Genomic DNA, 27,156 nt, shown 5'->3' on the forward strand with positions numbered 1-27,156 from the left:
ACACTACACCCTACACTACACATACACTACAACACTACCCTAAACCCTTAAACACTACACCCTACACTACACATACACTATGACACTACCCTAAGTACACTGCCCAACTTACCTCTCTCTCCTCGTGGTCCCTCTCTTCACCTTCAACCATAAATAATTTTACATTAACAGTAATTTAAAAAAACAAAAAACGAAGTAAAATAAAGCGTAGTAAACAACATTGTGAAGTAAAGGCATGCTAATTAAAAACATGCAAAGTAAATGACAATGCGAACTAATAAATACTAAGTAAAACAACTGCGAAGTAAAAGATGCGAAGTAAAGGTTGCTTCCTTACCTACAAAGTAGAAATGTAAGAAGTGTTGATTTAGAGAGTGTTATACTGCAATGTCACACATGCAAATGCATGTCAAAAGTCATCATGTGTTAAAGAGAAGACAACTTAAGAAACGTGAGCATGTAAATGATGATGTTTCTTAAAAGGCCTATACTGACCATGTGATACTCTATGCCACTCTATTCTACTCTACGCTACTCTATGCCACTCCTCTCCACTCAGTTCCACTCTATGCCACTCCACTCTACTCCACTCCACTTTAAACCACTTCACTCTGCATCTCTTCACTCTACGGAACTCCACTCCACGCCACTGTACTCTACACCACGCCACTATACTCTACACCACTCTACTCTATTGCATTCCACTCTACACCACTCTTCTCTATTCCTCTCCACTCCACGGGACTCTACTCTATGTCACTCTAATCTATGTCACTCTACTCTATGCCACTCCACTCTACTCTATGCCACTCTACTCCATACCACTCTACTCTACTCCATGCCACACTAGTCCACTCTACTCTACACCACTCTTCTCTACTACTCCACTGTACTCTGCGTCACTCTACTCTACGCCATGTCACACCACTAAATTTTAGCCAGGCTGAACAGCAGTTGCGCTGCTGTACAACATGGTTAAAATACATTGGCAAAGTCAATAGCTCTCACATAGGCGAGACCTAATGACTTTGCCAATGTTTGTTCATTCTATTTTGGGTAATCAATGCCTTAGTACAATCCCAGCTTGACTACTGTAATCCCATCTACTTGAACATACCAGCAGGCTCCTTAGAAAGCTAAACCTTATGCAGAAAGTCGGACTTATCACTGCAACTAAACAATCACATCTATTGTGAGGTTCCTACATTGGTTACCAATTAGGGAAATAGTATTGTTTAAGCCCGTTTTAGTGGTACATTAGTCAGTGTGCAACGCTTCTCCTTCCTTCATAGGATCCTAATTCCAGCTGTAAAACACACTCAATACACAGTATGATCCTCAGGTCAGTGTCTGTTAAATGTGGCAAAGTTTAAGACTACTTCCTTCAGTGCCAGGGATTTTCCGTCACTGTTGCTTCAGAGTGTAATAAACTCCCCCCAGAATTCTATTTCCTCCCATTTTTATATTTTCATGAACAAAATAGAAATCATTTCAGTTAAAAATAATTGGTTTAAACTGACCTTCATGTTTGCCACGCCCTTCAAGGTTTGTGTGAGCACTTATAAAACGAAAACGTCTGCCCAAAAGGGTCTCAGCGAAGAGAAACAGAGGGAACAGTCCATTAGGGGAAGGTGGAGGTACAGTTATGCACAGTTAAACAGCCAGGTTTTGAGGTTTTTCCAAAATGATTTGTCTGAAGGTGCATAGTGAAGATCTGGTGGAAGTTTGCTCCAGAGTTTCACAGTACAGAAGGCAAAAGATCACCCACCTCTTTTAGTGCACAGGAATCAAGAAGTATGAATGAGGCCGGTGGTGGCTGATCCCAAATCATTCATCAGAAGGTACGGTAAAAAGCCAGTTATATAGATCGATAATCAGTTCTTAAAGAAAGCTCTAAAGCAATCAAATGGTCTTTAAACCAAATTCTTTTAATGAATGGTAAGCCAGTGAAGTACCTTATGACGAGAGGAAATGTTCTGCTGTCTAGGACAATTGACAAGGAATCTGGCCAAGGCATTTTTAATCAGAAGAAGTTGATGGATGAGATTTTTAGATAGCTCTAAAAAACTGGAATTGGCATTGTGACTTACTTACTTACTTGTAGCTACCCTCCGGGGGCATAGACCATAAACCAGGCGTCTCCAGCCATCTCTGACCTGGGCTTTTCTCTCAATCTGACTACAGGTGTAACCCATCTCCTTGTAGTCAGCCATGAGGCCTCGGGAGCTAGGTGTTTCTTGGCCTTATCTTTTCCTTTTCTTTTGAGGGTTTAAAGTCAGGGCTTGCCTGGTTGTGGTGTAATGCAGGTTTGCAGACGATGTGACCAAACCAGCACCAGGTCGTTGTTGCTGATGGTGTTTCCTAATGAATTTGGAGGATTTTATTGGAAGGCACGGAGGCAAATGTTATGCATATTTCTTTAATTGCCAACTCACAGCAGCAACTACACAACAATATAAAGAACTTAGAATAGGAATCTATTAGAGTTGCAGAGGCTACTTAGTTCCCTGTGTGGCAGCCATCTTCCTTCTTTACTGCTGCTCACAGCTACAGATAAGTTCAACTTTTTCTTACCCTCAATTTTGGGCTGAATTACACTGTGTTTGTACCTGTATGATAGAAATCAGGTATAAATGGGGCTAACTTGCATAAGATATTCTCACTAGCTTCACTAGCATTTTATTTTGTAACTGGAGATATCACTAGCAGTTTATTTTTTAATTGGAGGTATTCCTTTTACTGGGACCTTCTTAATAATGCTGCTCTAATAGAGAGACCCTTAACCGCCGTTCCGCTGGATCCAACACATGTATTTTTGAGTGGGGATCAGTTTTTAGGTCGAGCATCGAGACCTATTGTTGCCCGTATTTGGGAATGTAGACACGAGAGGGGCACGAGCGCAGATTTCACCTCGCCCCTCTCGTGCCTCATATTCCCATGCGCAAACACATTCACACAGCCACACACACGCATGCGCACATACACAGGCACACACACACTGCATACACACATGCACCCCCCTTAAACAGACCCACGCGCACACAGACAGACACACGCACAGACACACACACTCGAACACACACAGACACACGCGCGTACATCCCCCCCACCCCCCAACCGCTCACCAGGCTCTTTCGGCGTGTTCCGTGTCTCCTCCGCAGCGCTGGTCTTCACCCGGGCCCCCTCCTGGGACCCGGGACTTCAGATGCCGCAATCCGCTTTGGTGCCGGGGCTCGGAGCGCGCATGCGCGGGCAGCCCCCGCCCTCTCACTCAGCCCGGGCTGCTTTCTGTTTCTGTTCTGTGTTGCTGGTTTTACAAGCACCCCGTTCGGTGCTTCAACATAATGGCAGCAGTGCCACTGTCTATAGAGGCAGGTCGTCAAAGAAATAAATGGGCGTGGACGTTATTTAAAATGAAAAGGCGAAATGAGGCGCTTGTTTTTTTATCGCGGATTCCCATCCCGTCCGCCCGCCCTGGTTTTTTTTGGATCCATTTCACGGCAAAGCGCTGACGTCTTGCAGACCCATATTTGAGTACAGTCAGCCAGCCATCAGCTGCCCATGAGCAGAGACTCTAACGACAGGACAGCACGCACATACACCGACAAATGCACGCACCTCCTGAACCCTGGCTCGGGGTCAGAGGAGTTCTTTGTTTGTTGCAAGGTTTAGGAATCCTTCCCCTACCGGATTCCTGTGCCCCCACGACTATTTTTTTGGATAACCGTACATGGGTCACTTCTCTCTCCTCCGTGGCCGAGACCGATCCACAGCTACTTACGTTGATGGGAGTGACTGATCCACGATCACGTGCCTTTGCTGTTGGGAGTGTTCAGTGTACCAAAATGCACTTTTGATGCTTGAGGGCATCTTTGCAAAGCTCCCGGGGTGGTGGTGTCTGAACTCGGAACTGCTCGATGTTACTTTACACGACATGATTGTTCCAGACCTGTCACAGCCAGACATTTCTTTGCCCTGGGTTGGTTGCAGCGGATCTGAGACTGCCTGACACTGGCTGGCATTTCTCAGTACATCTACCGATTTAGCCATCTCTCACTGTCTTCCAGAACAAGTCAGGGGGAGGATCCCATGTATTGTTTAATGTCCCCCAAAATACGATCTCCCTGTCTGGGTTTGTAAGCAAATCTTTCCCTGAACGACTTCCAGTTATCCGCTGGAGAAAGTGGTTGTGCCCCTCGCTTCTATGCCCCTCCCCCTCCCCCACACACATTACCAGCAGCACAAACTTATACGCACACAGTACGACAAACACACCAGCAGCAATTTACTCACTCACCCATCACCACACCCAAGTATGCAAACACACCCACTGGTTAATTAACACACAAAGCGAAATACTAGCAGAAGAGTATTTCACCATAGACAGAAACTCCACTACACACGCATCTTACACACGCACATACAGCAAATACACACCACTTACACCTTAAGCACCAACACGCTTGGAATAAAACACATTAGCACTAGACTTACCAGCACAATGCACACAACGAGAGAAAACATACACTAGTCACCCCACCAGGGCTATGTATCAACATCAGTAACCCATACTCACCACACACCATTACTATGTGTGCTGCAAACACAGTTTGCACACACAGGACACACATTCTGTCATAACGCACACATCATGCATACATAAAAGAAAACATGCCCACAGCATACACAGCGGGCGCAAACCAAAGACCCTGCACACAAAAAACAACACCACCAAACGCACATATATGACCAATTAAATGCACACAGCAGTCGCGTGTATCACCCAGGTGCACGCATGCACAGCAGAGACAACGCATCAACAAAGCGCACATATTACATACGCATGCAGCACTCCAGCTAAGACTGGAACTTACTCACTGGGCCTGATTCATAAAGGTAAACTTACACATTTGTGAAAGTGTAGGTTGTAATTTACTTGCATGCTTAACCATAGAACTCATAGAACACTTTAATTGGAATTGGATTTTAATGACATAAAGGATTTGGGTTTTAATCGCATTTCGGATTACATGATCATCATTAGAATCATCTCTGGAGCACATGTATTAAATGTGGGATTCATTGTTTTTTTCTCCATCTGGACCTAAATGAAAAGTAAGTGGCAGTTACTAGCCTAGCTTACTTTTAAACGCCATTGCGTGCTCATGCGTACCCTGCATGTAGCTCCGCGTTCCATGCGACGTCTTTTCTCCGCTCCATTCCACCCCGAGTGCCTGCATTCTGAAGTCTGACGCTGACGCTCACGTCGCGGCGGCCTTTTTGGATTGGTCTGCGCTCAGATTTACCCGGAGGTAATGGTGGATTGGATCAGAACATTGGTTTTTACATCGTGAAGACAGCGATTCGGTCTACGGGGGAAAGATCACCATTCATTACAATTTTCATCATACTTTTGACAGTTTTATTTAAGGTGAGCATTTTCACCTTTGTGACTAGGAATTTCTATTTTAGACTATTTAGTGAAAAACAGATATAACTACTTCTACCAGCATGTCTCAACCTCCAGCATTTTTGTCTGAAAAAGGAGAACCTATCCTTCCCTGGAAGAGGTGGAGGAATTTATTTGATTTGTATATAGTGGCAATTGGGGGAGAAAATGTGTTCTGCCTTCAGGAAGCAAGCCATATTACTACATAATTTAGATGTGGAAGACAGAAATATTTATGACAGCATGGACCTAATAAATATTGTAATGGTGATGGCGAGCCTACAGATGTATATCAGATGTCCATGACTATGTTAGAACGATATTTTGGACCTCGAATCAATGTTGTTTTGGAGCGTCATAGGTTTTTTACAAGAATCCAAGGTTCTACTGAATGTGTGGGAACCTACATTGCTTCTTTAAAAACTTTGGCACGTACATGTGAGTTTGGTGAACTGTCAGATTCTTTGGTGAGAGATCAGCTAGTAAGGTGCACCAACAGCACAAGGGTGCAAGAGAAACTTTTATTTAAAAATCCCACGTTGTCTGAGGCCATTGCGATTGTAGAAGGCGTTGAAAATACTTCCTCTTGGGTGAAAGAGATAAGGAAAAATCATTAGGAAAGTGACCAAGCTCATAATGAAGGCACAAAGAAAAGTCAAGATGCTCTACACACCATGTCGGAATGTGACATAGATGATGGGCTTTCTGACAACATTGCCAAAGTGTCTTCAGGTACAAAGAATAAGAATGTCTTGAAGAACAACCAACTTCACACCACCTTGAGCAGAGATGTTCAACCACGTAACAAATGTGACTTAAACCAGCAATGTGTTCCTTTGATCGTGAGAGAAATAATAGTGACAATCAAAGAGTACGCTGTTACAGATGTGGCAGTTTCTCTCACTCTTCTAGTTTTCCCAACTGTTATTCTAGGGAGTCAGTGTGTATTAACTGTGAAATCAGAGGACATTGTGCCCGTGTTTGCAAATCCTCAAAGAAAGGTTGTGCAATGGAAAACACTTCTGACAGTATCCACACTGTAGTCATTTCAAGTATTTCTGAGGATGATGGCAATGTTGACTCTGAGAAAATTGTTATGCCGTTTTGTAATATTTCTGTAGATGGTAATTAATTCAACGTTATGGCTGATTCAGGTTCCCCGTTTACCTTAATGGGGAACAAAACATGGGATGAAGTTGTAGGACTTGAAAATGTAAAGCTTTTGCCTCCAGATATCTCTCCTCTTAGTTATGGGGGGTCCCGTGTGGATATTGTGGGGTATGTGACAGCAAAGATTGTGTTCAAAGGGAAGGAGACTGTGGGGAAGGTTTATGTGGCTGTGAGAGGAGATAATCTTCTGGGTTGGAGACATCAACGTGATTTGGGCATAATTGTCAATTGATTTTGTGGATGCTAGTAGTAAATATTTCAATGATTTTCCTGAGGTGTTTTCAGATGCCCTTGGTTGTCTCAAAGGTTTTGAGCATCGCATCATTTAAAAAAATTCAGCCAAACCCTGTGTACATAAGGTACAGAGAGTGCCGAATTTGATGGTTGAGCCGTTAAGACTTGAACTTGAAAAATTGTTGAAATTGGGTGTGATTGAAGAGATCAAATCCTCGGAATGGTTATCTCTGGTGATTTTGGCACCCAAGGATGGTGGTTCTGCTGTGAGAATGTGTGTGGATTCGCACGGATTAAACGAATGGATCTGGGTAGATCGTCAGCCTCTTCCAAATATATCAGAGTCTATAAGCTTGTTGAAGGGGGCTGACATTTTTTGTGTTTTGTACCTGTCGTCCGTGTATCATCAGATCAGGCTTCATAAGGATTCCATTCATTTAACATCTTTTGTCACTCCTTTGGGTGCATATCAATTTTTGAGAATGCCTTTCGGGTTAGCCTCAGCAGCAGCCTGCTTTCAAAGAATAATGAAACTGATTCTTGGAAACTTACCTAATGTCTTGTGTTTTTCAGGACCATATTTTAGCTTATGCTAAGAATAAGAGTGAACATGAGAATGTCTTGAGGTCTGTTTTGAGTAAGTTGAAGGAAAAGGGACTCGCAGTCAAGAAGGATAAATGCCGCATTAGTCTGAAGTCTGTGACTTATCTCGGTCACGTCATTTCAGGTGAGGGTATACGGTCTAAGCTACAGCTTGCGGAGAGCATTGTCAAAGCCCCTGCACTTAAAGACAAACAGCAAGTTAGGTCATTTTTGGGTATGGTAGAGTTCTACTCTAAGTTTGTAAAAGGGTTTGCTAGTGTAATTGAGCCAATAAGAGTTTTATTGAAAAAAGGAGCACGTTTTGTTTGGACACCAGAATTTGAGATAGCTTTCAATTTGGTCAAGTCTGAAATTGGAAAGATGCCAACATTGGGTCATTTTGATATCAAATTAAGAACTATCCTTACAACTGATGCCAGTCCCAAGGGACTGGGGGTGGTACTTTCCCAAGCTGTAGGTGGGGGAAAAAAGGTAGTAGCATTTGCCTTCAGAGCCATTAGAGAAGCTGAAGTCAACTACTCTTGTATTGAGAGAGAGGTGCTGAGTGCGTTTTGGGCAATACAACACTTCAAGTTTTACTTATGGGGAATTCTATTTACGGTGAAATCTGACCATCGTCCCCTTGTTCAGATTTTCTCGTGTCATCACAGTGACCATATGACTCCTAGACTTAAGAGATGGAGTGAAGGTCTGCAGGAATTCAATTTCCGTGTACAGTATATATCAGGCCTGATTAATACATCTGCTGACTGCTTGTCAAGGTTGCCAGTGGACTCTGAACATGTGGGAGAGGAGTTTGAGTGTGTAATTTGGTTGATGGAGAATTAATTGTTAAAGAAAGAGTGGTCATCTTGCACTGCTAATGATAAAATATGTGTCTGTCTTAAAGAGATTATTTCCAAGGGTTGGGCCAAATTACAAAGATCTTGATTCTGGACTGTAAGGGATGATTTAACCTTTTGCAAGGAAAATCTGATTAGAGGTGATAGGGTGGTTCGACCCGATGAGCTTAAGGATAAGGTAATCAACTTAGCCCATGAAGGACATTTAGGTAGGAGTCTTACAAAAGCACGGGTCAGAGAGTGTTATTGGTGGCCAGGAATTGATCGTATGGTAGAAAGTGTTGTTCAAGACTGTCATTTGTGTGCCATTAATAATAAGCCTCATGTGACCAGTCATGTTCCTCTTTCTCCTGTAGAAGTACCCGATGCTGTGTGGACCAAGTTGGGGTTGGATATAATAGGCCCCTTTGAGTTATTGCCTTCTCATGAGAAGTTTGTTGTTCTTTTAGTGGACTACACTTCAAAGTGGGTGGTTTCCAAGTGCATGAGTACTATTAATTCAAGGCCAGTGATTGAGTTTCTAAAAGACGTTTTTGCCTCAGAAGGCATTCCAAAATGTTTAGTCACTGACAATGGTGTGCAGTTCACCTCTCATGAGATATATTCTTTTCTTAAAGACTTGGCCTCACAGAAAGGATGAATAGAGTTGTCAAGAGTTGTGCTCAACGAGCACGTGATTCTGGAGTTTCCTTTAGTAATGTGTTAAAAGAAACTTGGTGGGCACACCGCACAGTTCCAAATGCTATTTCTCAGAAATCGCCTTTTGAAGCTATGAGAGGGAGGATAGCAAATTCTAAGTTGAATCCAGTATGGCTTCCTGTTTGGAAGAACAGTGTTGTGACTGAGGAGTTGAGGAGAAGTAAACTTGCCGAGTACCAGCAGAAATACAAATTGCGGTATGATGACAAAATGTCAGTGAGGAAGACGAAATGGAATCTGGGTGATCGTGTTTTGGTAAAAAAAAGCCAAGCATTGTCACAAAGGGTTGTCCAATTTTCTTGGCCCTTTTGTCATCACCGCAATTAAGAAAAATGTTGTGACTTTGGACAATGGTTGTACTTGGAGTATGTCTAGGTTGGTTAAATTTGTTGAGACAAATCATCGTACAACTAGTGGCCATTGTTGTGCTTCTATGGATAGAGGTGCAAACAGTGATAGTTCAACTAGTTCAACTAGACTCAAGCATGTGCCTGTGAAATTCAAGGATTATATTTTATATTAGAATTTAGTGTCTTCCAATTTTCCTTGTTTTTTATGTTTTATATATATATATACTCCTATGTTGATTTTTATTTCTTATATTTTAGACATTGCAATGAAACGTTTACTGGTCTGTTATTTCCTTGATTTTTGTAAAGGGGATGTGTTGTAATTTACTTATTGAGCACTTGCATGTCTCGGTAATGGAATTAGAATCTCATTATTTCATGGTCTGGCTTCTGGCATTCTGACTTTGGAGGTGCTGCAATTGAGACCTGTTTTATGTTGGCGGTTGTATTTAAATAAAGCCTAACCTGGATACCTCTTTGGATACTGGATTTTAACAGTGTACTACTTTTTGGATTCACAAACAAAATACAGACTTTTACAACTCTGCACTCCCTATAGTTATGTGTGCAGAGTTCTCCACACCCGGAGACTCTGCAGTTGGGATGCAGAACTCTGCACGCACAAATATAGGTAGTGCAGAGTCGTAAATCTCCACATGTAGTTTGTGAATATAAAAAAGTAGCAACCTTACACAAAAGTTTACATTTACCTTTGTGAATGAGGACTGAGTCCATAAATAAGTTCTTCTGAAATGCCAGAGGATGCATGATTAATAAAATATATAGTGAGCAATTTAATAGGAGACACCTACGCGTACATGTAGGTGCTACCACTGTCAATTTAATATTAGGACTTCTAGAAAAAACTCTGCTTTATTTGATCTTAACCAGCGAGAACCATTGATAAAATCCATCTCGCTTCATCTTTGAGCTCCGCATCTGTGTTAAACAAAACATTTGTTTATATTATGAAGCATTAACAGTATCTGAACACATTAACGCTATTGCAGTGTATGAATAGCAGGTTAAATAAATTCTGTTTTAACTTTGTTTAATTTGCATATGGAACTACAGGTGTGCTCCTAAACCCAATGAACTTTGACACCCAACAGTAAGCAGACATCCATAGCTACATGCTTCACCTTAGCAGGACTTCTGGCAATTTCTGTTCCATTTTCTCAGGGTCACAGAAAATGCAAATCCCATTAAACGGCTATTACAAAGCCCTCTGAACAGAATACCTACTTCTCTCTATTGTGTACTGTTCTTTATCTGGACAGCAGTGGCACTCTGAGCCTGTTTCTTGGGAATTCCTTTCCTAAGTAATTTGTATTCCATTAAATGGTTTCAGGGCTGGTGCCTTGCTTTTATATGTGTGAGTATGAGATTGGATACAATGCTGTAAAATGTTGAGTATAAATGCAGTTTGAAAGTGATAATGCATTACATGTTTGAGATTTCTGGTGCTGGGATGGTATTACATTTAACAAATGATTGGAGGGAGAATGTATGCTGGACAGGAGCTATGAGGCTGCCAGTAAAACAATGAGCATAACCTGGAATAAAATACTTTCCTAGAAAACAGGGCTTCTGTTTTTGCAGACAATCTAGTAATACTGGTGTGGTTATTAAATGTAATTAGATTTGGTAATCATTGTGAGTTATTCAATTGAGAATAAGTGGCGTCCCCTAGTAGAAAAAGTCCTCTTTTTCATTCATAATATTTAAATCATTTTCCAGAACCAACGGCAGGAGGATGACCAAAGTGGTGCGCGACTTTCTGTATGCCCAGCAGGTACAGCCCCCAGTGGAGCTCTACACGGATTGGCTGCTGGTTGGCCATGTGGATGAGTTCATGACCTTTGTGCCAGCCCCAGACAGAAAGGTAAGGGACCAAGATGCATTTTCATTGTTTTCATTATTTGGGAGCATAAAAGATACAATAAGCTAGAAATGCTAGGTCCACAGACAAAAGGTATTGTCACTAACTCAACAGTGCTATCAGCCACTCTCCCTCTTAAGGAACATGTTGAGAAGATGTCCATGTTGTCACAGTTATTGTTCCAGCTTTTTTCTCACTATCAATTTTTTAGATGACCAGACTAATCACTGTGCTAAGGGTATAGGTGTCTTTTTCTTGTTATGTTTGGCCTCCTGGCAACAAGTGGTACAAACATTCATATGTACATCTTGGGCACCTGCACAACCTTGCAAGGATTAGGTGATCTACCTTACAATGGACCACCTCATGTCTGTAGTGGAAGACCCAAGGAATAGCCATCCATCCCCACATATCTTGAGACATCACTAAAAGCAACATTATTGTCCCAGTTAGCCTGTCTGTGCAAAGTCATTTTGTGAATGTAGCACATCCATCTCATTTCATTATGAACTTATGATTCTGGGATATATTTTAGAAGGATTTAGCCCTCACAAGAGTCTGAGCTCTCTTGATTATTTTGGTCAGGAATCTCCCTGTACCCTCCCTTTGTGACCATTGTATGCTCTTTGACGATACCTTAAACATGTAGGTAGGTGGCCCTGTGTGCCTCCTCAGCTATTTCCTTTGATTATCAGGTAGGTGCCTTCTTTCCATGATTATTTTTTTTTCCTTCTGTGTGTAATTTTAAAATGCATATCTAGAGAAAGGGGTAACTCTAAAAATGGCTAAAAATGCATGAATTAATGTATGTGTGTATGAGGTATTTGTATAGATTCAGGGGTTTTACCAAAACATCAAAGTTTTTATATCCACCTGCACTTATATCAGTTGCACAATATCGACTATCAACATATTGTCAAGGTACAAAGATGTTTACATAGAATACAATATCTACACTCCTCAGCATATGCTTACCTTGAAGTAGACAACAATGAACACTGAACAGGAAATATAATCTAGTGTAGGAAGGTCATGGTCCCATAAACCCCAGAGCCAACACATGCCCATCTGTTAGTGGGCACAGTGACTGCGTAGAGTTCAATGTCTAGGGTTTGGCAATCCCCTCTGAAGGCATTCTGGTTTAATATGGAAAAACAATTTTTGCACTTACACACCAGGGGCTCCTCATCAAAGTCCAAGCACTGAATAGTCCCGCCCACATGTGGGGACCCTGGAGCACTTGTCAATATATATATATATATATAGTCAGTGCCTTCCTTCAATCGTTTGGGAATAGGACTGGTAAACAATATATATATATATATATATATATATATATATATATATATATATATATATATATATATATATATATATATATATATATATGAACCCAATCCTGTGTTCACAATCCTTTCGAAAAACAGGCACCGACTCCGTGGGATTCAAATCAAGGGTCTTTATTTGCAAGAATAAACGATCAGATGCGTTTCGGTGGACAGGTCCACCTTGCTCACTACATCTCATATATATATATATATATATATAAGTCCACACACCCCATCGAAGCTAGGACTCTGCAGCCACGGTGCATGCCAGGGTATGAGGACACCCTGAATACTTTACAACTCACCAAGCACACTCCTTCTGCTCCAATAAGAGGCTCAATCCATACAGTGCATGGGATGATTTATTAAAGGTTCCAAGCCAAAAACCCAATGCGTTTCGGCATTTGTACGCCTTGATCACGGGTAAGGAAACAAAGTTTTTCGGTACCCTTTCAATACAAATTACGTATGACGTGAAAGCGTGCTAAACAGTGACAGTAGAAAACAGACTGATGGAAAACATATACAAAACAGTCGGCCATTTTGTAGTGATACTTTTTGCCCATCTATAATAGAGATAAATGTAAATATATCGTGACACACTTATATGTGCACACAATAATCATTATAATCTATAGAAGCCATCAATAAAGAAGCAATTGCCACTATGAAACTGAAATTCATAATACTGAAACAGCATTTGAAAAAATCATCAAAACAGTTGCAATTTTGGTAGCGATTGAACATAAGACCGTAGCCCTAGATGTGACCTACCAGTATCTAAATAAATACTCAAATATACCTACATATGCGCTAATAGTCCAAAATATTAGAAAATAAAGCCATGAGATAAGACTGCTAACAAATACAAAGTGGTCATGTAGTGACTCTTCAAAGCGTTAGGTCATACATAAAGTGAACACACTATCTGGTACACAGAACATGCAATGTGTAAAGATCAAACAGTCTTACAGTGCTACCCAAGTGTTAATTTACAACACAATGTTCATTATACCTCCTGGCCAGTGCCACAAAAACAGTACCTGAGGAATTTGTAAACTGTGTCTGTAACTAATATAATCTGCATAGTCACGATTGCATCAGAAGGAATTTTCCATTGGCAAATTTCATAATCACATTAAATAACTTGTGCATGTACAGCATCCTGGGTCAACCTATGAAAAACATAGAGAACATATAGTCCCTATTATGGCCATCAGACCAAACTAAATTAAATCACAATATAAACAGAATAATAAAACAAAAATTCTTAGTTAATAAAACCAGACAGCAGAAGACTACTATTTACACCTTATAAAATACCAGAAATACAGAGTACTTGTCCAGAACGGATTAGCTATGCGGGTACACCTAATGTTCAGATATAGATTATTCCCCCAGAAACCACGCCAATTCTTCTTCAGAGTTAAGACCCTGAGGAGCTCTAGTGTCTAATTCAAGTATATCCTTGGATTTCAACCGCCCCCTCTGTTGGTTTGAGGGACGCGATCAATTACAAAGAAACACAAAAGATTTCACTTACTTTTATATTCTTCCTCAACATGACGTGCCACAGGATAAGCTTTATCTTTATTTTGAATGGCACGCATATGTTCCAGGATTCGTTTTTTTTTTGCGGGGAACATAGTGAGTGAAATATATATTCTGCACCAACTGGCAGAACAAGGGAATAAAGGCATGGCTGCAGTAGCTATTTGTGCCTAGGCTGTAAAATACCTGCTAGTTTTGCGTAGGACAGAGACAGCATATATGAGTAAGAGAACGATCACATAACCAAAGTCCACATATGACCATATTAAACAAGAAAAAAGTAAATGTTATTGTACAGAAAGGTAAAGTTGCTTTCATGCGGTCTTAGTTCTCTTTCAGGGGCATCCTCATCAAAGTCATAAGCACTAAATAGTCCCACCCACGTGTGGGGCCCCAGGGCACGTGTTATCAAATAGTCTTCTATCTAAAGCAAAGAAAATTGGCACTGTCCTTTAAGAACCTCACAGTCTCCTCTGTATCCCTTCATGCCCCACTGGTGACAGGTCAGTTAATTTTACTGAGTCCTAGTGTTAGGACCTTGGAGCAATGAGATCTGCCTATTTGGCAAATTAATAAGTGATATCTTTCTAAATCCCTTAACATTTGACATCTTTTCACATTTCGCAGTACCTAGAGTGCAGAGAATTTTATTTCTGACAAAAGATTTTTATTTTTCTCTCAAGAATGCCTTCACTTTTTGTGAAGTGCCCTTCCTGTGGGAAGTTAAAGGCACCAACTGACCCTCATTCAGTCTGTATTGTCTGCCTCCCAGGGTACGATCATCCTGAGATCCATGATCACTGCCAGAAGTTATCCAGGTGCATTCTTAAGCATAGGAAAGAAGATCAGACTCCATGGTCCGCAAGGGAGAGGAATTGTTTGGTCATCAAAAGGCCTTGTGGAATGTCAGTCTTCTTCCAAAGAGCCCTTCTCTTGTTCCAAGAACTCCCACTGAGGAAGTTCTTTTGAAATACATTAAAATAATAGACGTTCCTCCTCGACATCAATCGGTATGACGTTGACGGAGGAGACAATTCTGGTGTGCTCACCATCAATGTCAAAGACATCGACAAAGGCAAGTCATTGTTCAACATCAAAACACACTTGCCGTTCGACGTCAATACACACTCGGCTTTTGACGTCAAGACTAACTTTGGGAAGGCTGCCGTCATGGCTAACATCCATCATTCGTTGATGTTGAAGACACATGGTTCAACTACGAGACCGGTAGAGAATATTCAGTCGAAGGAGAAGCATCCAACATCGCATACAGTTCATAAGCCAACACGAAAGACAAAATTCCAATCACACTGTGGAAAGGCTACAGTTGATGTCCAGAGAGAGCCAGCCTTTCCCAACAGGTTTGACTGACTCTAGGCCTCGCTGTTCATCTAGGGCTAGATCATAAGCTTCATTAAACATTTTGCCTTGATGGCTACAAAGTTTGCAGCGGAGACCTGTGCCACATACATCTGACTGTGAATATTCCCAGACATATTCTCCTTCAGTAGTCACACCGCACACACACCATCTCCTAGAGGAATACCATCTCCTCAATTCTCTCCTGGCACAGTGTCTGTCCCTCCAACGACCCCTTCAGGACCTTTAAAAAGTCAGCCTCTAACATCAATGGTGGATAAGTCTCCTCAGAGATCTAGGAGTCCACTGTATCACCTGCCAAGGAGACATCTGGGAACATGTCCACATCAGTATCTAGGAGGTCTCACAGCTCTGGGTCTAGGCACAGGAGAAGAAGATCTCCATCCTGGTCGAGGTATTCTTGTTCTTCAATCAGAGAGTACTTGCATACATTGACGGACACACCTCTTACAAGAGTGTCCCCAGTGGATGATCTCCTTACTTTCAATGACATTTTCATGAGAGGAGCAACAAAGCTGAACATAGATATTCCTACTACTACAACATCATCATCAGTGGTCTTTGAGACTCTGCATCACAAAACAATTACAAGACCACTACTACCTCTGTTCCGGGTCTTCTGGGGCCTGCTACGCAATTATTTCTGACTTCAGCATCACTGAGGTCTGCATCATCTCGTCTACTTATGAAGTCCAGAGCAGAACCCATTATTTCTCAGAGCTGACCCTCCTCCTGCTCAGTAAAAGTGGCTACGGCAAGAAAGTCCCACACTGGGGCTTTGACCTCCTCTGTTCTATCAGATAAGGAAAGCAAGCAGATAGACTTAGTTTGTACATATTTATGTTTTACATATGACTGTTTGGTGGTGTTTTAACGCTACTGTTTTATTCATTCTTGTTTTGATAATTTTAACAAAAGGAAAACTCATTACTCAGGGACCCTTTTTCCTTACTAGTATTCTCTCTTATTACATAGCCTTTTATACATTTAGCAACTTGAAAACTCAGGTTGATCATGTTTTAACTTGATGTGAACCTCCACCGATGTTTAAATGTTTTTGTATGTTTGATGCATATTGCTTTTATGATACAAAGTGATCGAATAAAGCATTATTTGATTGATTGATTGATAGACACCATTGGCAAAAATATGTGTGGGGTTTCAGCATCCTCCATAAAGGTAGAATGTGCCTCTGTTTGCTGGGGAGATACAACAGATTCCTATTTGATTCACTGAGCAGGTTTACAGGGAAACTACAGAAGGAGGACTAGGAAGATTTTCATGAAATCTTGAATGAAGGTGACCTGGTATCTAATCAGATTATCAGTGCAGCAGCACATGAATCAGACCTAGCTGGACACGGTTATTGTCATGGCATCTGGGTGCGAAGATCATTTTGGCTGTGACTCACCGGCCTTAAGCCAGAAGCTCAACATCAGATCATGAATTTGCCTTTTTCAAATAATACCCTTTTTGGCTCTCATGCAGACGAAGAGATGTCCAGGATGAAGACTGAACGGACACATTGAAAGCTGCTGGTTTAGAAAAGAGAAAGGAGTATCATAGGAGATACAGACCTTATGGCAGACGATTTACCCTTCAGAGGTATGAAGCCCCTCACTGGCAACAGCAACAACAACAGAAGTCGAGACAGCTTTGCCATCCTTGTAAGCCTTCCAGAGGAAGAGGAGCTCAACAGCAACCAGCATCCACAAGAAAAACTCCTACCAAACAATGAGTCGTCACTTCACCCTTCTCTATTACTCTCTCCTGTTGGAGAAAATAACACCAATCATCTGAAAGAGTGGCACTTTATAACAAAAACCAAATGGATCTTGAATATTGTTTAGAATGGTTATTCTCAGCGATTCATGTACCCTCTTCCTTCTGTTCAACCAGTAAAAACATCACAGCATCACAAAGACCTGTAGCAAAAAGAAGTCGACATTCTGTTACAAAGACAGGCTAAAGAGCAGGTTTTGAATCACAAGAAAGGAATGGGAAGGTATTCCTGGTAATTTTGGTGAGACGAAAGGCCCTCAGCAAGAACTCAGACTCATTTTAGATCTGACAGTATTGAACAAGTATATGTGAAGAAAAAGTTCAGGATGCTGGCATTACATCACATCTACCCTCAGCTGCATCAAGGAGACTGGACGTGCTCAATAGATCTACATGATGCTTACTTTCACATCCTAATATCTGCAAAACATCTAAAGCTTCTTCGATTCAAGGTAGGATTGCGACACTATCTTACATTTCGGCCTTAAATCAGCTCCACTTTGATTCTCCAAATGTATGGTCAGAGTCACAGCTCACTTAAGGAAACAAAGATCTTTGTTTATCCTTACCTGGATGATTGACTGATAAAGAGCATCTCACTACCAGAGACAAAGAAGCATTATCAAATTTGTATCAAAACATTAACCAGTTGGGTCTCCAGGTCAGCTTCAGAACATCTATGACCTGTCCAGTCCACAAGCTACAGTTCCCTGGGAGCAATATTGGATACACAATTAGCTAAAGTGTATCCTTCAAAGGAGAGACTGTTATCAATCAATCTGAAATGTCACAATCTTCTACAGGCTCACTGTTCATAAGCAAGACAAAATGCATCCCTAATGGGATTAATGGCCTCTTGCATCTTCATAGTTACTCTTGCAAAATTGCACATGAGACCTCTGCAGCAATGTCTACAGGACCAGTGAAATCAGATATCCAACTGCTTGGAAGACAGGCTGATTATATCACAGGCTGCAATTCAATCTCTCCCACAGTGGTCTCAACAGACAAACCTTTTGGTGGGGGTACCATTCCATCAGGATGGACCAACTCAGACACTGGTCAAGGATGCCTCTCTCCAGAGAGGGAGTGCTCATATGGGCCCCCTGCAGACTCAAGGAATTTGGTCGGACAAGGAAAGACTTATCACATCAATATGTTGGAATTGATAGCAGCTAATTTGGCTCTCAAATCTTTCTTCCCTTCCATAATATCGAACTCTGTCCTTGTTCGAACCAACAACACGACAACAGTTCATTATCTAAACAATCAGGGAGGGACTCACTCTTGTCCTTTATCTCTAGAGGTCCAAACAATTTGGAAATGGTTAATAGCCAGGAATTTAACAATAACAGCCATTTATTTTCTATGGGTTTAGAATACCCAAGCAGACTCTCTCAGTCATTTTTTTGCAAATATTACGACTGGATCTTAAACGACGATGTCTTACAATGCATTTTTTTAGGACTGGGGATACCCACAAATAGACGTGTTCCTCTCATACCAACAGTGACTGTCAAACTGTACAGGTCCAGGACCAGGATAATACTGATAGCACCATATTGGCCTTGACAGTGGTGGTTCACGGATCTTCTACACCTGTCAGAATGACCACCCAAGAGACTGCCATGCAGAACGGACCTCCTGTACAAGTTCGGAGGACTGATACTGCATACCAACCTTCCATCACTAAACCTGCCAGCATGGCTTCTAAATCCCTCCAATATGGGGATTTAGACCTCTCTCAAGACGGCTTGGACATTTTAAGAGAGGCTAAAAGACCTTCCAGTATCTGGGGTGTGTTATGATGGCGCCCTTTGGGGAATGGCAGATACCTCTATATTGCAAATAATGGAAAATACATTTTTGCATAGGGTGTTGTCAGTCCTAATCTTCCCTGCTACCTATATTGTCTATAGAGAAACAGATGTCCCCTTTTTAAGTGATTTGATTAGTGTATTGACCATTAATTTATGGCATCGAATTTGGACAAAGGAAGAAACTTATTTTACCAAGGAAATAATATATGATTGCCTTAGTCTTGATCACTCGAAGAAGATACCATGGTTAAAATACGTCCATGATCTTCTGATCGAGTGTGATGTGAATGCTGCTTTTAAAGTTTATTGAGAATTTTAGCAAGAGGGAGCTTAAAATGAAACTCCATGGGTCTAGGAAGATAAAAAGGGAGGCATGGCTATGTACTAAATCCAATGTTATATCATACTGTGAAGGGCCCTTTTTATTAGGCACCCAACCTTACCTTCTATTTATCAGGAATACTAAGGCTACGAACATTGCATTTCCAGATAGCATTTCCTACGATGGGCAATTGGAGTGCAAACCTTCCAACGTGCCCTGGCGATGGTAAATCTGCCCAAAGCACATTGCACTTTATACTGTTTTGTAATTTTTACAGGGATCTTAGGAAATCAATTCTGTGCCCACTTTTTATTTCCAATAAGTTGTACTCCTATAAAACCGCTTTTTACTTTATATGTAAATTAGATCATGTTACGATCTGTAATGTGGTAATTTCCTTCACTCAATTAGCAATTAAGCGAAGGAAAACGCTCTCATATTTGGAATCACTTGTCTATGAGACTGATTAGCTGATCAAATGTTGGGTCCTACTTCAGGTACCTTTTTAAGTTTTGTTGTATTTTTTTGCACCCCGTGAAATGTTATTGATTAGTATGGTGTTTATACATCAATAATGAAATACGTAACTTTTTTTAGATACATTTTATTTTACGAGGGGGGGGAAATAGGGGATTGTAACACGAAGAAATGTTTTTATTGTTATATTACTGCCCTGAATCAGGTTTTATTATGCAGAATGCTTTTATGGATAATTTGTATACTGAATAAAGCTTGTTTTGACTTTGACTTTGACCTTCCAGTACAAAATCATATGTCTTTGTGTGAAAGAGGTTTTATTTATGGTGCATTCAACACAAGCATAATGCAATTTTCTACCAAGATGATGTGGTTATACCATGTCTTCTTCATTTAGCCAAATTTGGCCTAAGTATTTCCTCTATTAAGGCTTGGGGCTATTGCAGCCTACAGAAAATCTCTGTAACAGACATCTTCCTTTAAAATTCCAGTGATCAAAGACTTCTTGGAAAGACTTAAGAAAGTGTTCCCTCCTGTTAGAACACACTCAATGTTGTCCTTTCCAAATTAATGGGTCCCCCATTTGAACCTATCCCTAAAGCGTCTTTGCAACATCCACATGGAAAGCAGCCTTTTTTGTGGCCATCGCATCATCACGCAGGGTTAGGGAAATCACAATACACAGTTATTCATAACAATAGAGTGGTGATGAGAACTCCTCCTGCCTTCCTTCTGAAAGTAGTTTCAGACTTCCACATTAATCAAAACATCTCAACACTGACTTTTTCCCTAGTCCATCTACTCCAGCTGAAATGACTTTACACTCTCTTGATGTGAAAAGAGTTCTGAAGTTCTACCTAGAAAAAACCAAAGACATTAGGAGGTCAGATCACCTCTTCAATAATTGTGGAGGCCCAATGAGAACAGGTTTGGCATCATCAAAACAAACTATCTCTAGGTAGATGGTATCCTTGATACTTCTCTCATATCAACTAGCCAAGAAAGCCTTACCTAGTGGACCAACAGCACATTCTACAGGGAGTAAGGCTGCAACTACAGCTCTTTAATAATTGTGTCTATTTTCAGAACTATGCAAAGCCGCTACATGGAGATCTGTACATACTTTCACTAGGCATTATTGTCTAGATTCAGATTCTAAAGCGGATACTGAAGAAGGACATGCTTCTATGAGGAATCTATTGGGTAGTTGTTGGAGCTGTTGTATATCAGGTCTGCTTCTTGTGGGATGGGCTTGCTATTCTATTCAGTGTGTATGACTATTAATGAGGATCCCATGGAAGAGCAGGAAAATGTGCTTACCTGTAGTTCTATTTCTCTTCAAGGGGAATCCCCATCAAAGTTATAAGTAACCCTCCCACCTCTCCGGACAGAAAGTGTGACAGCTCTCAACAGATACCTCACCCAGGATTCCTGATCATCGTATAAATGACCTGTCCTACCTGTCACCTATTGTGCACGAGTTAACAAGGACAACGCGTTTCGGCATTTGCCTTTATCAAGTAACTTCCTGTGTCTCTATTTTCCATAGAAATACGTTTCACAATTCATGGAAATGGAAAAGATATTATATCTTATGTTTTCAACGTGTTACATTGCCTAACCGTAATGTATCAATAAACACAAAATGTATGCCACAGATCACCATAATGAAATTTCATCAGTTAAGGCATATAGTTAACAATTTACACCGTAATCATATTTTTATAACATATTTCTGAGGATATCTGGATTAACCATACATGGGCCTCATATTTCTGCAGAAGCCCTTCAGCTGGGCTAAGGTGTAGCTCTCTAGTCTCTCTTCTTCCCAATCAATTCCTTCAATGTCAGAGACTACAGACGCTGCTTTTTCTGTACTGTTTGGACCAGGCATGATTTTTCAAAAACTGGAGATCTCTTGGCAAACAAAAATCAACAAAGTAGGTGGCTGCGCTATTGGTCTGCACTCGCTAAGTGGTCTTCACCAATCACTGTATATTAATCACAAATGCAAATTCAAAATCCCTTCCGCTGCTTCCAATGTTAGATTTTAGGGTCTCTGGTTGGCACAGGTAATTACTTGTGACAAGCAGGGACTCTCTCCTCTAGTCAGGATAAGGGGATTACCCTCTAAAATAACCCCTTCTCACCCTCTAGGCAGTGTGGCGCGAGCAGACAAGGCTTATCTCAGAGCGTTATGGGTTAAGCATTTGTGAACACAAACAGTAACTCAGTGACAACACCACACAGGGACACCACACCAGGGTTGGTATAAAAATAAGTATCTTTATGTAAGGCTTAGCACAAGACCAAATAACATTTAGAAATAGGCCACCATACTATTAGCAATTCAATTCTTGGTTAAAAAAAAGGCGTAGTTTTAAGTTCCATGCGCTTCGCGCTGCCTGTGCGGCTCTCTCGGGGATGATCGTATTTTGCAAGAGTTGAAAATCAGCGTCGCGGACTCTGGTCCGGTGCGCACACAGTCACAGTGCAAAATCTCACAGTACCTTTAAATGCGTCGTTTCTGACGCGGACGATGCGTGTGCAGGCGAAGGCGTCCTAGGAGCGTTTGGCGGCCCCTCTCCTATGCGAGCCCGGCTCGTTTTAGGCGTCTCGGTCCAAGGCATTCGAGCGGGGGCGAGGCGGATGGTCCTAGTCTTAGAGCGTTCACTGTGCGAGGCGTTGTGCGCGTCGTACCTCAGAGTGGGGATGCCTCTCAATTCCCAGCCGGGGTGAAAATTGCAAAAAACACAGTTGATGGACAGAATGTAGAACAATGTCATACATTCACCCCAGTACAAGGATCTGGGCCTAAATCCATCGTTTTTTTGCACTCCACACCACCCTGGGTTAGACAATGGCTATATGCAAATCAACTCTGACCCTGTGCCTCATGGGAACAGTCCAGTCCGAACTACCAAGCCATGTCTTTCCCAGACCGTAATCAAGCATCCAAGGACCAGTTTCTGGCTATCAGCCTTCATCAGCCTGGATAGCTTGACTCCAGTGGTGTGGAGAGCCTGGGACTCACGTCTGAGCATACCCAGCACACTCGGGGTGAAAATTGCAAAAAACACAGTTGATGGACAGAATGTAGAACAATGTCATACATTCACCCCAGTACAAGGATCTGGGCCTAAATCCATCGTTTTTTTGCACTCCACACCACCCTGGGTTAGACACTGGCTATATGCAAATCAGCTCTGACCCTGTGCCTCATGGGAACAGTCCAGTCCGAACTACCAAGCCATGTCTTTCCCAGACCGGAATCAAGCATCCAAGGACCGGTTTCTGGCTATCAGCCTGGATAGCTTGACTCCAGTGGTGTGGATAGCCTGGGACTCACGTCTGAGCATACCCAGCACACTCGGGGTGAAAATTGCAAAAAACACAGTTGATGGACAGAATGTAGAACAATGTCATACATTCACCCCAGTACAAGGATCTGGGCCTAAATCCATCGTTTATTTGCACTCCACACCACCCTGGGTTAGACACTGGCTATATGCAAATCAGCTCTGACCCTGTGCCTCATGGGAACAGTCCAGTCCGAACTACCAAGCCATGTCTTTCCCAGACCGGAATCAAGCATCCAAGGACCGGTTTCTGGCTATCAGCCTTCATCAGCCTGGATAGCTTGACTCCAGTGGTGTGGAGAGCCTGGGACTCACGTCTGAGCATACCCAGCACACTCGGGGTGAAAATTGCAAAAAACACAGTTGATGGACAGAATGTAGAACAATGTCATACATTCACCCCAGTACAAGGATCTGGGCCTGAATCCATCGTTTTTTTGCACTCCACACCACCCTGGGTTAGACACTGGCTATATGCAAATCAGCTCTGACCCTCTGCCTCATGGGAACAGTCCAGTCCGAACTACCAAGCCATGTCTTTCCCAGACCGGAATCAAGCATCCAAGGACCGGTTTCTGGCTATCAGCCTTCATCAGCCTGGATAGCTTGACTCCAGTGGTGTGGAGAGCCTGGGACTCACGTCTGAGCATACCCAGCACATTCGGGGTGAAAATTGCAAAAAACACAGTTGATGGACAGAATGTAGAACAATGTCATACATTCACCCCAGTACAAGGATCTGGGCCTAAATCCATCGTTTTTTTGCACTCCACACCACCCTGGGTTAGACACTGGCTATGTGCAAATCAGCTCTGACCCTGTGCCTCATGGGAACAGTCCAGTCCGAACTACCAAGCCATGTCTTTCCCAGACCGGAATCAAGCATCCAAGGACCGGTTTCTGGCTATCAGCCTTCATCAGCCTGGATAGCTTGACTCCAGTGGTGTGGAGAGCCTGGGACTCACGTCTGAGCATACCCAGCACACTCGGGGTGAAAATTGCAAAAAACACAGTTGATGGACAGAATGTAGAACAATGTCATACATTCCCCCCAGTACAAGAATCTGGGCCTAAATCCATCGTTTTTTTGCACTCCACACCACCCTGGGTTAGACACTGGCTATATGCAAATCAGCTCTGACCCTGTGCCTCATGGGAACAGTCCAGTCCGAACTACCAAGCCATGTCTTTCCCAGACCGGAATCAAGCATCCAAGGACCGGTTTCTGGCTATCAGCCTTCATCAGCCTGGATAGCTTGACTCCAGTGGTGTGGAGAGCCTGGGACTCACGTCTGAGCATACTCAGCACACTCGGGGTGAAAATTGCAAAAAACACAGTTGATGGACAGAATGTAGAACAATGTCATACATTCACCCCAGTACAAGGATCTGGGCCTAAATCCATCGTTTTTTTGCACTCCACACCACCCTGGGTTAGACAATGGCTATATGCAAATCAGCTCTGACCCTGTGCCTCATGGGAACAGTCCAGTCCAAACTACCAAGCCATGTCTTTCCCAGACCGTAATCAAGCATCCAAGGACCGGTTTCTGGCTATCAGCCTTCATCAGCCTGGATAGCTTGACTCCAGTGGTGTGGAGAGCCTGGGACTCACGTCTGAGCATACCCAGCACACTCGGGGTGAAAATTGCAAAAAACACAGTTGATGGACAGAATGTAGAACAATGTCATACATTCACCCCAGTACAAGGATCTGGGCCTAAATCCATCGTTTTTTTGCACTCCACACCACCCTGGGTTAGACACTGGCTATATGCAAATCAGCTCTGACCCTGTGCCTCATGGGAACAGTCCAGTCCGAACTACCAAGCCATGTCTTTCCCAGACCGGAATCAAGCATCCAAGGACCGGTTTCTGGCTATCAGCCTTCATCAGCCTGGATAGCTTGACTCCAGTGGTGTGGAGAGCCTTGGACTCACGTCTGAGCATACCCAGCACACTCGGGGTGAAAATTGCAAAAAACACAGTTGATGGACAGAATGTAGAACAATGTCATACATTCACCCCAGTACAAGGATCTGGGCCTGAATCCATCGTTTTTTTGCACTCCACACCACCCTGGGTTAGACACTGGCTATATGCAAATCAGCTCTGACCCTGTGCCTCATGGGAACAGTCCAGTCCGAACTACCAAGCCATGTCTTTCCCAGACCGGAATCAAGCATCCAAGGACCGGTTTCTGGCTATCAGCCTTCATCAGCCTGGATAGCTTGACTCCAGTGGTGTGGAGAGCCTGGGACTCACGTCTGAGCATACCCAGCACACTCCGGGTGAAAATTGCAAAAAACACAGTTGATGGACAGAATGTAGAACAATGTCATACATTCAACCCAGTACAAGGATCTGGGCCTAAATCCATCGTTTTTTTGCACTCCACACCACCCTGGGTTAGACACTGGCTATATGCAAATCAGCTCTGACCCTGTGCCTCATGGGAACAGTCCAGTCCGAACTACCAAGCCATGTCTTTCCCAGACCGGAATCAAGCATCCAAGGACCGGTTTCTGGCTATCAGCCTTCATCAGCCTGGATAGCTTGACTCCAGTGGTGTGGAGAGCCTGGGACTCACGTCTGAGCATACCCAGCACACTCAGGGTGAAAATTGCAAAAAACACAGTTGATGGACAGAATGTAGAACAATGTCATACATTCCCCCCAGTACAAGAATCTGGGCCTAAATCCATCGTTTTTTTGCACTCCACACCACCCTGGGTTAGACACTGGCTATATGCAAATCAGCTCTGACCCTGTGCCTCATGGGAACAGTCCAGTCCGAACTACCAAGCCATGTCTTTCCCAGACCGGAATCAAGCATCCAAGGACCGGTTTCTGGCTATCAGCCTTCATCAGCCTGGATAGCTTGACGAGCCTGGGACTCACGTCGGAGCATACTCAGCACACTCGGGGTGAAAATTGCAAAAAACACAGTTGATGGACAGAATGTAGAACAATGTCATACATTCACCCCAGCACAAGGATCTGGGCCTAAATCCATCGTTATTTTGCACTCCACACCACCCTGGGTTAGACACTGGCTATATGCAAATCAGCTCTGACCCTGTGCCTCATGGGAACAGTCCAGTCTGAACTACCAAGCCATGTCTTTCCCAGACCGGAATCAAGCATCCAAGGACCGGTTTCTGGCTATCAGCCTTCATAAGCCTGGATAGCTTGACTCCAGTGGTGTGGAGAGCCTGGGACTCACGTCTGAGCATACTCAGCACACTCGGGGTGAAAATTGCAAAAAACACAGTTGATGGACAGAATGTAGAACAATGTCATACATTCACCCCAGTACAAGGATCTGGGCCTAAATCCATCGTTATTTTGCACTCCACAATACCCTGGGTTAGACACTGGCTATATGCAAATCAGCTCTGACCCTGTGCCTCATGGGAACAGTCCAGTCCGAACTACCAAGCCATGTCTTTCCCAGACCGGAATCAAGCATCCAAGGACCGGTTTCTGGCTATCAGCCTTCATCAGCCTGGATAGCTTGACTCCAGTGGTGTGGAGAGCCTGGGACTCACGTCTGAGCATACCCAGCACACTCGGGGTGAAAATTGCAAAAAACACAGTTGATGGACAGAATGTAGAACAATGTCATACATTCACCCCAGTACAAGGATCTGGGCCTAAATCCATCGTTTTTTTGCACTCCACACCACCCTGGGTTAGACACTGGCTATATGCAAATCAGCTCTGACCCTGTGCCTCATGGGAACAGTCCAGTCCGAACTACCAAGCCATGTCTTTCCCAGACCGGAATCAAGCATCCAAGGACCGGTTTCTGGCTATCAGCCTTCATCAGCCTGGATAGCTTGACTCCAGTGGTGTGGAGAGCCTAGGACTCACGTCTGAGCATACCCAGCACACTCGGGGTGAAA

At 42.7% G+C, this 27,156-nt stretch overlaps 1 protein-coding gene across 1 annotated transcript in view; it reads left to right on the forward strand.

Annotated features, from left to right (window-relative positions):
* Positions 1–27,156, forward strand: part of LOC144754689 (protein-arginine deiminase type-2-like) — a 641,882-nt gene that overhangs the window by 511,138 nt on the left and 103,588 nt on the right. The window contains exon 12 of the mRNA XM_078642812.1: positions 11,088–11,232. Coding sequence (XP_078498938.1) covers positions 11,088–11,232 — 145 coding nt within the window. The remainder of the gene's footprint in view (positions 1–11,087; positions 11,233–27,156) is intronic.

This window comes from Lissotriton helveticus, chromosome 5_1 (genome assembly GCF_964261635.1).
Source record: "Lissotriton helveticus chromosome 5_1, aLisHel1.1, whole genome shotgun sequence".
Classification (NCBI taxonomy): Eukaryota; Metazoa; Chordata; class Amphibia; order Caudata; family Salamandridae; genus Lissotriton; species Lissotriton helveticus.